This window comes from Salvia splendens, chromosome 17, assembly GCF_004379255.2.
Source record: "Salvia splendens isolate huo1 chromosome 17, SspV2, whole genome shotgun sequence".
Lineage (NCBI taxonomy): Eukaryota > Viridiplantae > Streptophyta > Magnoliopsida > Lamiales > Lamiaceae > Salvia > Salvia splendens.
The window spans coordinates 26,661,285-26,674,975 of NC_056048.1; the positions used below are offsets into that span (position 1 = coordinate 26,661,285).

Sequence of the window (13,691 nt, forward strand, 5' to 3'; positions counted from 1 at the left end):
ACTTCACATCCACATGCTTGGATCTCTCATGGAAAGTTTGATGCTTGGATAAGCATATTGCACTATTGTTGTCACACATGATTGTCACTGCATCTTGCCTTACTCCAAAATCAGAAAGTATGCCCTTCAACCAGAAACTCTCCTTCACCGCCTCTGCCATGGCTATATACTCAGCCTCTGTCGTGGAGAGAGCTACTACAGACTGCAGGTTTGATTTCCAACTCACGGCTGAGCCATAAAGGCTAAACACATAACCAGATTGCGATTTTCTGGTGTCTTGGCTCACAGCAAAATCTGAATCACAATACCCCATTACAGCATCAGTTTCATTATCAAACTTCTGGCCACCATCAAACAATATGCTGTAGTCAGATGCCCCCTTTAGATACCTTAAAATCCATTTTAATCCATGCCAATGTTCCATCCCGGGATCTGCCATGAATCTGCTCGTGACACTGATGGCATGGCTAACATCCGGCCTTGAGCACACCATAGTATACATGATGCTTCCAACAATGCTTGCATAGGGTATCTTCATCATCTCCCTTCTTTGCTCATCTGTCTTTGGACATTGTATGGATGACAATTTAAATTGTTGTGACAGTGGCACTGTGACTGATCTGGTATCCTTCATCTGAAATCTCTCAAGGAGTTTGTTGATGTATTCTTTCTGGGAAAGCCATAACCTCTTCTCCTTTCTACATCTAATAATATCCATGCCTAGAATCCTTTTAGCATCTCCCAAGTCCTTCATTTCAAATTCTGATTCTAGCTCATTCTTGATATTCTGAATATCAGACATTGTTGCTGCTGCTATAAGCATATCGTCCACATAAAGCAATAGATATGCAGAAGCCATTTTCCCTTTCCTCTTGATGAAAACGCAGCTGTCATACAAGGATTTCTCAAATCCCACTCTCTGTATAAACTCATCAAATCTGATGTACCACTGTCTTGAACTCTGTCTCAGTCCATACAAGCTTCTCTTGAGCTGACAGACTTTCTCTTCTTCTCCCTTCTTCACAAAACCCTCTGGCTGCTCCATGTATATCATTTCCTCTAACTCTCCATTTAGGAAAGCCGTTTTCACATCCATCTGTTGGAGTTCCCAGTCCCTGTGAGCTACAATGGCTAGCAATATCCTTATTGAGCTATGCTTCACCACAGGAGAGAATATATCATTATAATCAATGCCTTCTCTCTGTGTATATCCCTTAGCCACCAGCCTAGCCTTATACCTCACTTCATTATTTCTGAAAGCTTCTATCTTTTTCTTGTACACCCATTTGCAACCAATACATTTTTGGTGCCTTGGTCTTAATACCAGAATCCAGGTATGATTCTTGTACAAGGAATCGATTTCCTCTTGCATGGCCTTGAGCCACCTATCCTTCTCTGGGCTTCTAATTGCCTCCTTATAGGTTGAGGGTTCATGATATTCAATTTCTTCTGCAACTGTGAGCGCATAGTACAACATGTCATAGTCACTGAACCTTGATGGGAGCTTAATCTGTCTCTTCGGCTTATCCCTTGCTATAACATGACTTTCCTGCCTCTCACTTGATTGCTCTGTCTGAAATGTAGGTGGAGACTCCTCACTTGGTGCATCAACATCACCATCCTTCTGCTCATCCCCAGTGAGCTCCACCTCAAAATGAGTAGTCTCCAGTTTCTGAGCCAGATATGGCATCTCATCTTCCTTGAATACCACATCCCTACTGATTACAACTTGCCCCAAACCTTTCTCTGTGCACCACAGCCTGTAGCCTTTTACCCCCCTCTGATAACCCAACATGACACATTTTAATGCTCTTGGATCCAGCTTAGTTCTCTTGGCATGAGCATACACCCTACACCCAAAACTCTTCAACTTTGTGTAGTCTCCTGCAGATCCGTACCATCTCATATCAGGTGTATCATTCTCAATCGAAGCTGATGGGCTCTTGTTGATGAGAACCACAGCTGTAGATGCAGCCTCGGCCCAGAAATGTTTTGGCATGCCTGATGAAATAAGCATGCACCTGAGCCTTTCCAAAATGGTTCTATTGGCCCTCTCAGCCACTCCATTCTGTTGAGGGTTGTGAGGGACAGTCCGGTGTCTTCTTATTCCTTTATTCTTGCAGAACTCACCAAATTTGGATGAAAGGAACTCAAGTCCGTTGTCTGTTCTGAGGCATTTTAAACTGACACCCTTTTCCTTCTCAACTTCAGTACACCATTCTTGGAACTTAGCAAAAGCCTCAGATTTTTCTCTCATCACATAGAGCCAAATTTTCCTAGAGAAATCATCTATTATAGAAAGGAAATACCTCCCTCCACCCATGCTTTGGATTGGTGATGGCCCCCAAATGTCTGCATGTGCATATTCCAGAGGCTTTGTTGAAGTATGTTTTCCAGCAATATATGGCAGCTTCTTGCTCTTTCCAAGTATGCACTCTTCACAAGATCTAAGTTTCTTCTCATCTGATTCCCCTTCAAAAGCAATCAGTCCCTTCTTGGCAAGTTCTTGGAGACCACCATATCCCAAATGGCCCAGTCTATGATGCCAGTCAATCAGCCTCAATCTGACCACTGCATTCACTTGATGTGCATCCACGGCATTAGCTCTGAGATAATACAAGTTATTCACTCTTTCAGCCACCATGAGAACCTCATTTCCCTTCATAACTTTCATAAAACCATCAGCAAGAATGGTTGTGAAACCCTTTCTTTCAAGCATTCCAAGAGACACAAGATTTCTCTTTATTGATGGGATATATCTCACTTCTGATAGGATCTTCTGTGATCCATCTTCCATAGCCAGCCTCACGCTTCCCATGCCCTTCACCTGACATACTTGGTTGTTTCCCAGCAGTACTGAACCAGTAGCATCTTGAAGTTCCATCAGCCACTTCTTCTTGGAGGTCATGTGAAAGCTGCATCCAGAATCCATCACCCACACATCCGGTGCATCATCCTCAGTCACATTCATAACCTGAGCAACTTCAACCTCCTGAGTAACATCAGCCGTGTCTCGTGCATTATCACCCTCAGCCTGCTTCCTCTTCCAAGAATAGCAGTGCTTCTTTATGTGCCCAGGTTTCTTGCAATAGTGGCAGGATCTGGTCTCCTTCTCATCTCCGAGTCCATCCTTCCATGGCTTCGTCTTCTTATTGAACTTCTTTTTTTCAAATTTCTTGGGACCAGATCTGATGTTGAGGCTTTCAGTAGCCGTATCAGTGACTTTTTCAGCCACTTTCTGGAACTCTTTCATCTTGAGAGCAGAATGCACTTCCTCATATGTAATCTTGGAATCTCTTCCGAGCAAGATTGCATCCTTGAACTGCTCAAAGCTTCGAGGCAGAGAATTGAGGAGCATAAGAGCTTTATCCTCATCTTTAATCTCTTCTCCTATATTTTCAAGGTCATCCAAACACTTGGCAAAGTCTTCGAGCTGCTCCCCTATGTTTCTTGATTCTGAGAGCTTGAATGTGAACAGCTTCTGCTTAAGCAAAAGCCTATTGCTGAGGGACTTGGTCATATACAATGATTCAAGCTTGGCCCATACCCCAGCAGCGGTTTCCTCCTTGGAAACCTCCCTAAGCACCCGATCACTCAGGCTAAGGATCAGCGTGCTATAAGCTCGATCATGAAGTTCCTGAGCCTTGATATCAGCCTTCTCCCTCTCTGCTGCATTGCCATCTGCTTTCTCTCTTTCTGGGTCGGATTTGTTCTTCAACACATCCCACAAACCCTGTTGCATAAGAACCGCCTTCATCTTGAGACGCCATAACCCAAAATCGTTTTTGCCCGTGAATTTCTCCATGTCAAACTTCGCGGTCGTCATCTCGTGGATTGGATTCCCACAGACGGCGCCAATTTGTTAAGATTGGATGACTAAACCGATCAACAACGAAGAACACTTTCTTCTCCGAGAACTCAACGAACAAATAACCAAAACTACGAGAGATTGCAGAATTGAGTGAACACAGCAGTTTACGTGGTTCGGTTCAATCGAACCTACGTCCACGGGAGAATCACGAACACTTTATTTCTCACTATCGGGGTTTACAATCGCACAACTCCAAGAATGCACTCTAGAATCGATGTTTCACTCTTCACTCAAGAACTCTCATCAAGAACAAAGGTGAAAACTCTAATCGAATCCTCACAAAGATAATGCACACTCTCTTGATCTGATGTAACTGCTATGAGCTGTTATAAGCTTTATATCACAGCTCCTTGGACGCTTAAAACATCCAAACCGCTTTCACAACCGAACCGTCCGTTGATAGCCGTTGCAGCCAACTTTTGAATCTGTAGTCTCAGATTTTGCTATTCAGTCCCTGAACGTCTCTCGGTTATTTATTTAAGTATCCACCTTTCAACAATAATATTGATCAAGATTTGATCATCGAGTATCCCATAAAGTCGGTGTGCAAGAATGGATCCTTTTCCCACTGGCAAGGGTACACAAGGTCAGAGCATGAAAAGATTATATTAAGTTTTGATATGAAGAATGAAGTGTTTCGAACAATTACAATATCACGACTGGGTGACCAAGTACTTGGTAAGTACTTTAGGTCATATAAGGTTTTTGCGATTCTTGCAAAGGGTGAGTACTCTTTCGTTATCCTTGTGAAAAAATGTAAGTTGAAGGTTTATGAGTCGAGCGGTGAAGGAAGTGAGCTTATTTGGAATAATGTGAATAATGTGGACCTATATATATTATTTTTGGAAGTGCAATTTTCTGTCGAGTTATGATATTCCTTTTTGGAGGAACGATAATTGTGTGGTTCTCAAAGGTCGTAGATCAAGAGAAGTGATTTTGTATGGAGAAGTGCTTTTGTATGGTTACCGTGCTCAAAAATTCATCAAACGTTTCAATGTGTCGGAGCTCGGCCTCAGAATATGATATTATTGAGTATGAAGGAAGCTTGATTTTACCTCAGAAGTAGTATTACTGATTTCTCCTTATATTATTTTGTAATAGTATTTGGAATTTCATGTATTTTTTAGAACACTAATCCTATTCTTTTCTTTCTAATATGAGAATTTTTGTTTCCATCTACCAAAAAGTGATCCAGTTAGTGTTTATAAAGATTAATTTGTGCTTTAACGAAATAAAAGTGCAAAGCTGTTGAATAGGTTAATCATGGTTTTTTGGGTTTTGATAATCTTACTCCAAAAGCCTTAAGCTGTTTGATCAACAAAACAAAATTGCAATTCTATCTAGCTAATTGACAATTAAAATTCATAATATCAGTAGTGTCCTTGTTTGATTCCTCTCTTTCTGGTATTAGCATAATCGCATACTTGATTATTCATGTCATGTGCACACGTTAAGTAGCCAAACATTATTCTCAATAAAACGAAAAAAATAAAAGAATAAAAAGATAGAAAATCTTCAGACATTCTTCTTGTGATGAGAAGGGGTAGTTGGCATCAGGCCAGAGGAAAGTCAAGAAAAGAACTAAGCTTAAATATTAGCACTTAGATATGGTAAATTGGGCAAATAATAATTTATAACCACATTACTCATCGACTAAATCACTCCTTATTGTCGCTTAATATGACACTGCACCAACTTTTGAGATCCGTTTAATACTAATAATACACAAACAATACTCTGAACTGAAGTAGGGTGACATGGTCTCTCTCTCCACAACTCGAAGGGATGCCTACTACTATACCTACTAGCAGTTGATGTTATTGTCGCCTCCAAGCAGTCGGGGCTGTGAACGATTGTCAACTACTTCGCTTCGCCCGGTCACGCTTGAAGACTCATCTCCTTGTGAGTATACACAATGTCTTTATCACCGTTCACCACTTGTCCTTTTCCTCTTGCAAGCCTGTATCAAATTCATCACGTGATTAAGAGCATAAATGAAGACGATTGCAATTTTCGAGTGAGCACAAGAGAAAAATCGTGTAAGTAACAAACCATCGTGTTGTAAGCAATCCTTCAACACCTACAGGACCACGGGCGTGAATTCGACTTGTACTGATACCAACCTGTTAGATTGATGCATTAGATGAACTGATACTGATCATTTGTTGCTGAGACCTACGTGGATAACATACCTCTGCACCTAATCCAAAGCGGAAGCCATCACTGAATCTTGTACTTGCATTGTGAAACACAGCAGCACTGAAATGTCAACAGGCCGTGTTAGTGCAATCTAGGATTTTAGTCAAAGTTCATTTCAAATATCATTGCTGAATGTTATATACAATTGATAAAGAAATTACCTGTCAACTTGTCGCAAAAAGATTTCAGCAACCTCATCGTCATCAGTTACAATGCAGTCCGTATGTGCACTGCAATTACGAGAGTTATGCCGCATTAGATGCCATTCTCACAATATTGACAAGTCATGTAAAGACAAATATGATTTCAAAAGGTTTCAAAAGCTGACATGCCTTCCATGTTGATGTATATGATCAATGGCAGCATTTACATCGTCCACAATCTCAATGGTGCAAGCAAGAGAACTGTATTCGTGGTGTAATGAATGCGCCTCGGGAATGTCCAGTGAAGAGCTCGCTCGAGGTCCACCAAATATTTTTACTCCTGAAACACACATGTATATATAACTAACTAGTATTGCAATGACCAGATTCATTCTAGGGCGGTGAAACAGCTGCAAACCAATCATTTACCGTATATCTATATGAAAACGATGTAGCTCTTTGGCTACCAAAGACGTGATTAGAGACTGATTCTAACTAAAAGCTTACAACTAAAGAGCGTTGAATCTTGGCTGTTCCAATATTCAGCCACCATTGGGGAAAAGTAAGACCACATACAGTAGCATATGTAAATATCAGTGTGTCCCGTTTACTCAAATCTTGTAATGTTTCAGTGAGGACCTGCTAAGCACCCTTAATCCCCAAAGAGGACTGAAGGACTTTTTCAATTTTATTGTAGATGGGTTGGTTGGATGTTAAAGAGATGCCCACCTTTGGTTTGAAGATCCACTATTAGCTCATTTAGACCGCCAGTCTGAACAAGGTCCTTGTGAACAAGCAATGTTTCCTATAAAGCAACGGAGGCTCTATTTTCCAGTTGTCCTTCGAAATTATTATAATAGAGTTTAAGAATTAGGGCGTACCATTGCATTGCAGGCGGCAGGATAATCTGTTTTTGCATCTACAACAATTTTCTTTGCCATGTCCATATTTGCAGACTTATCTACATATATATGACATATTCCATCTGGACACAAAAACAGACAATAGTTTTCCAGTATGAGAATTTGATTACTGCTTGACTAATAATACACCGTGATTTGAAAAAAAGTCGACAAAAGTAGAACATATGTATATATTACCAGCGTGTCCAAGAACAGGAATCTTTGTTGATGCCTTAATTTGAGATACAAGTTTGTTGCTCCCTCTCGGAATCACAAGGTCAATTACATCATCCAGCTTTGGCACAAACGTTAAAGTTCAATTCCAACTCTTATATTGTGGATTTATTCCAATGAAAAAGACTATCTGTGAATAAATAAGCACTATATAAAGAAAAAACCTTGAGCAATTCAGGGATCTCTTCTCTTGAAGTAACAAGTCCAATAAGTCCTTCACCAACACTTTTTGGGAGGGCCGATGTTATTATCTGAAATAGCAAGGGGATGAAGTCAGAACTATTTATACGAACAATGGGATGTGCTACAACTTCACAGTTCATACGAACCTTATGTAGAATTGCATTTGATCGTCTGGCTTCCTTGCCTCCTTTTAACAGGAGTCCGTTCCCACTTCGAATTGCTAGTGAAGCTATCTGTTTAAAGGCAAACAAAAAAATCTTTGAGTTTGTCCAGATTAAGAGAAAAAGAAATTTTATCTGAAGTGCCATTGAGCTCATTATAAAAAAGAGTGAAGCCCCAAGGATATCATTAAACATGAGAAACATACAAAAGACATCAGACTATTATGTTGATCTTTCACAAGTTTGATGCATATAACAAGGTAGTTTTAACAGCTCCAGAGACCACTATCTATAGATGGAAGGGAAAAGGTGGGCAAATTCAAGTGATGAAAAAATTAGCAGACAGATAATCTGCAGATGAGACAAGGAATAAAAATGAAATCATGAAAACCTTCAGGTGAATATGAGGTGGAATAATAGTGTCTATTAAGTTGCAAAATGACTTAAAACACTAGGGAATAAAAAAATTATAGTCAATGACATGGACATCAAATTATATTGAGGAATCAAAAGAGAAAATAAAAAGATCAAAAACAAACACTTTCTAAAATGCAAGTGATTTTTTTCAGATTAAGCAAGCATTAAATTCAATGAAGCACACTGGTGGGCACTTATGCATGCAGAAGAGCAACATAGGAAAGTTTAGATGGTAATTTACCTGCACCAATGCATCAGGTCGAGACTCAAAAATGATCAAAAGAACACCCAAGGGAGATGACATTTTCTCCAGGATAAATCCTTCAGACAGCTGCAGCCATAATTATAAGAAATTTACACACTTATCTCCTAACAATCTAACCAATGATATTTTCAGAATACATATTATTTAACCCAAGTCAACCAGATATCAGAACTTCATCACATACATAGCATAGATATGCTGAACATAGCTTTTATTACATTTCTGGAATAAATACAAAAATCGACTTCCTACAGATTTCACGACTAATCTTTCAAAAATTGTAAACAGGACATGATCTATGTGGGTGATCTTGGGGCATTTGGCTTAAGCTTGACTCCCACAATTTTAGATACTATTTCAGACTCACTTAAACAAAAACGACATGATGCTACTCTTTTTGGCAGAAGCTGATTAGAATGTGACATTTCTCATTAAGGGTTTATGAACACCATAGTTTAGCAGCTATGAAATTGAGAACATCCCACTTTTCTACTTATCAATTGCAAACAATATTATAGAAACAAAGTACCATGAGGATAAGAACCAATACTATAATTATGATGCAATGAGGATAAGAACCCCATTTACTGACCTCCATTCTTTTCAAAACCCGACCAACTGGCTCTTCCATGTTTGCAAGCACACGAATAGAATTTGCAAGACTTGAAACCTGAATATTAAATATATTTTCTGAGAATATAGAGTTGGTGGCAACACTTCAGCTAAAAAGTGACATGCTTTATCAAGTCAACTTACCTTGCCAGGCTTCAAAGCAAGTCTTGATACTAACGCCTTGTCATATCCAGCCTTTAGTGCTTCAGCAACATCAGCTTCATTTTCAGCAGTTATTAGCTTCTCACTAGCCTCTAAGGCATCCGCAACACTCAACAAAATCTTACTCCTTTCATGGGAAGACATTGCCTGCAACATACAATTGTAACATGCTTATTATTTCTGTAACAAACCAAAAGAGTCCTTATTCAGCAATGATTACCTGCAGCCTCCGCGAACCATCTCTGGCAGCCACTGCCATCTCCCTAACACCTAATTCTCCTATTGTGGCCCATTTATGTGCATCTCGGTGGAATAGTGTGCCAATACGTTGTCCACCTAATACTTTTAAAATATTTCCATATGCGAAACCGCTACATCCAGATAGAGAGGGTTGTCATCAGAGAGAGAAAGTGAGTACAAAAATCCCAATTTATTATTAGAGAAATATTTGGACAGTTGAACTTTATTGCAATAGGTTTATGTAATCCTCCTAAATAATTTATCACTTGTAGGGAAAAAATAGAATCAAACATTCAAAACTTAACAGAGAGATGCTAATAATGGAAGAAGGTTAATCAAGAAAGCAACTTTTCTGCATATGAGTGTTATTTAAAGACTGCCCAATGCTAGTTTTCTTGTTCCTAGTATTCACTATTCAGTATATAACTCAAATTAGCAACTTTCAGAGACTTCACATAATTCTTTATTGAAATGAAACTAGAACCAAACCAGATACAAGGTATCACAGGAAATAGAAAATCAGATTTTAAGAAAAATATTCAAGAGATTCAATGAGTTTCAATTAATGACCCAAAACAATTTAAAAAGTTCAATAATTGTGGCTTAATAGTCACTTGAAGTCTTGAACAAGTGTCGGCAATGCTCTGATCAGCACAGAGAAAGTATCAAGTCAGCTGAAAGAAAATCTATGTGAGAAAATGTTATTTTCATCACATTTGTTCAAGTTAGATGTCTCATGTTGCTCTTTCTTATTTATCCATCTGCTCCTTATGCGGTAGGGAGATAAATACTCGTTCAATCACAGAGAGAATTACATTGTAATAAACAAATAAGATTGAAACTATGTTATGCATCATATGAAATAAACAAGATAGCAAAAATTACAAGGAGGTTAGCAGAATACCTGGTGATAACAACAGGAATGCCAGCATAAGCAGCATAAACAGCAGCTTTTACTTTAGCCGTCATCCCTCCTCTTCCCACTCGTGATTTGTCTCCAAAAGTTATCAGACCCTCAAGGCTTTCCTTAACGTATGTATGAATTAGTTCAGAATGTGGATCACTTGGTGGGCCACTATAAAGACCGTCTACATCACTCAATAGAACAAGGAGATCAGCTTTTAGCTCCAGTGCCAGGAGAGCCGCTAAACTGTCATTATCCCAAAATATTCCAGAAGCGTCCTACAAAATGGAAACAAATGAAGAAAATGCAAGCATATGCTGATATCCAATCTAGATTGTGGTTCTATACGCCACTATGAACTTAAGAAGCCAGAGAGTGTTTGTATACATAGATCCTAAATGAAGTAGTCAACAAAAGTTTTTTTCTAATATGCATTCCAATAGAATAATGAAATTGAAGAAAAATCCCTGAACACTTGCAACACTAGTTCCCCACACGAGAAAAAACTGATTTGTAAAGTAAAACTGGGGAAGAAAAGTAGAATCCTTTCCATTCTTGAGAAGTTAGGGAGCATGTTAACATGCAGTCCAACTAAATTGTGCCCCATCTAAATAAAACAACAAATTTAAGCAATGATAAAATAGCCCACCTCATATGGAGCTTTTCTGGTACTGATTGCATCATTTTCATTGAATATTGGAACCACCTTCAGTGACAACAAAGACTTCACAGTCTCATTCAGTTGCCTTCTGAAGTCTGGGTCTCTAAAATCATTATCAGTTACTAGAAGTTGTGCTGAGGACGTATCCAACTGCACGCGGGAAATCCCAAATTAAGTTAGATCAATATAATTAGCATATCTTCCAGGAGATTTATTTTATGCCGTACCTGGCTGAACAAAGTGTCATACAGAGCCATAAGACCATTTTGTCCAACAGCTGCACAAGCTTTTCCATCAAGTTCCACTTGCGGCTTTTGGAGGTCTGCGAAGCTACCAAAAAGATGGCCACAAATTAAAATGGTAAAACAGAGGTTAACAGTGTTGTCGGACATAATTATTGTAATATATTTAAGCACCAGTAACATTGATCATGTAGCATTCAACAAAACAACGAACACAAATTCCTAAAAATTCTTAGAAGGCACAAATTCCATATGATCTTTCAGAAATCTCTGAAACTTTAATCAAGCCAATAAAGGGAGCCAAAATACCTGCTGTTAACTAATCTCCGGTATCTAAGCCGTTGACGGCCAACACCAACAGCACCTGATGTCACCAAAATCACCTCGTAGCCATCAGTGATGAGTTCGTGGATCTGCACTTAATTTGCAACTTTAAAATGTAAGCATTTCACAAGGCTTGTGGATGTAATTAGCAACTGAAAAAAATCTTATTTTATCATGTAATCATTGAGCACCTGCTCACAAAGTGAGCCTACTCTTCCAAGAGCTAGTCGCCCATCGGCTTGAGTTACTACGGCTGTTCCCACCTACAATTAAAAGATGAAGCATCAGTTAAAACCATCTAGCATACTTACAACAACATAATAATAATGATTTACACACTGGCGTTGATGCTCACAGTAGGAACAAAAAAAAAAGGTGAATCTTTTTTGAACCATAATAGTATCAAATAAAATTTCTGTTATCTTTCAACTTCAAAAGGAATTACTTATTTACCTATTTTTTTTATAAAATTTGAAATTCAAGAACAACAACTCTTTCAGCAACATAAGTGCACCTCTATCTCATTTTCAGCCTTCCTTAAAACTAGCACAAGCATTACAAGTCTTTATATGAACCTACCAAACTTATTTCTCCTTCCCAAGCATCTAACACCATGAAAGAAGTAATCAATATAGAAAATGCTAGAAACACTGAAGAACAAGCCAAATAGTCACACCAACGGAGTCAACAGCTTTATTCAAAATCTCCTACTCCTGTGTCATTTTATTGTATACACAATTGACACTAGTGAATGGTGGAAACAGAGTACAAGTTCATAGAGAGCAAGTAATGACAAGCAATGGCATCTTCAGATCAATGACTTCATGAACTTGCATAATACACACAGAAACACACTAATATCATCCGTTGGAGAAAACGATTAATTTGATCGCTATAAACAAACAAAAACAGAGTAATCCATACAATAAAACAGCACCACACAAAATCCACAAAATCAACCACTAGAAAATCAAAATGAGATTAGAAACTAAAAGGTTACAAACTTGTTTACCTTGATGACGATGCGTTTGACATCTCTGAGAAACGAACGAGTGGAATCAGCAGCCTCCATTTTCAAAGTTTTTAGAGAGAGAAAGTCGATTGGATTGAAGTGTGTGAGAATCGCAGCTGAAGACGAGGTGACCCGTGAACACAGCTTGTATTTATAGGGTTTAGCACATGGGAAAAGATGCATGTATTTTCGAGATTAACTTAGTCCCAATTTTACCATTTACAAGTCAACAACACTAATAAATTCTGAAGAAAAAAAATTAAAGTTGATCAAATAATTAATTGAAATTAAATTTTGTAATTAGAATAAAATAAAACTATCCAATCACATAGCATTTGTAAAATAGTAAAGTGTAAAATTGAAGAGTGACTGCAGCCAGATGAAAATTGATAAATGGTGAAGAATTCGGCCAAATACTCAGCGACTGCACAACTTTTGTCTTCTTCTGGGGAGCAATGCAAGAGCGACGCGTGGTGGTTGGATGATGGCGTGGCGGGTCAATTTTGTAATTTGCTGTTTGTGTCGAGAGTATACACAATAAGGGGAGCCCATGGGCGTGCCGCGGAGTTGGCCTGGCCGGGGCTCTTGGGCGCGGTGCCCTATTGTGACGGTCGAGAGCTGTAGCGCCTGCCCAACTTTGATTTTATTTTAATATTTTCAAAAAAAATTTATAAATACCTCATTCCACACATTTTCACATCACACATGTTATTTACACCCTAAATTTTCATTCTCTACGATTTTTATAAATATCTCATTCCACACATTTTCACATCACCACGAGTAGGCTGCGGTGGCGGTGCTTTTTTAGTGTTTTTATAAAATTTTCGTTGTATAATTTTCTCCCTATCTATAATACAATGAAGAATTGGTTTTATTTTTTTTATTAAACTATATTTTTTTAATTGTTATAATCCGGTAATTTTTATTCTAATTAAATTAAAATATATCAAAAATGAAAAAAAATTTTGTGGTTTGGGTTTGTCCTCTATGAAGGGTGGACAAGTTTTTTTATGACCTGGCCAAGTTTCTTGTTTTATTGTTTAAATAAATAAGTTGATTTATTAAATAAATTTGAGAAAACTAATTGTGATAAGCCACGAAATCATCTTCTGATTCCCTCCACTGCTAAACAGCGGTGAAAGATTATTTGGCGTAT

General features: G+C 38.4%; 1 protein-coding gene across 1 annotated transcript; it reads right to left on the reverse strand.

The window, feature by feature from the left end:
* Positions 1–5,479: 5,479 nt before the first annotated feature.
* LOC121775080 (delta-1-pyrroline-5-carboxylate synthase-like) lies at positions 5,480–12,686 on the reverse strand. The gene is made up of 20 exons (XM_042172049.1): positions 12,533–12,686; positions 11,712–11,783; positions 11,506–11,609; positions 11,182–11,284; positions 10,943–11,104; positions 10,294–10,571; positions 9,370–9,520; positions 9,132–9,296; positions 8,968–9,045; positions 8,352–8,441; positions 7,679–7,765; positions 7,514–7,600; positions 7,314–7,410; positions 7,095–7,198; positions 6,943–7,018; positions 6,403–6,553; positions 6,232–6,300; positions 6,064–6,130; positions 5,924–5,994; positions 5,480–5,831 (listed from the first exon to the last, which is right to left on the reverse strand). Exons 1-20 carry the CDS (start codon positions 12,590–12,592, stop codon positions 5,750–5,752), a joined length of 2,154 nt encoding a protein of 717 aa, XP_042027983.1. The 5' UTR covers positions 12,593–12,686; the 3' UTR covers positions 5,480–5,749.
* Between the last annotated feature and the right edge of the window lie 1,005 nt (positions 12,687–13,691).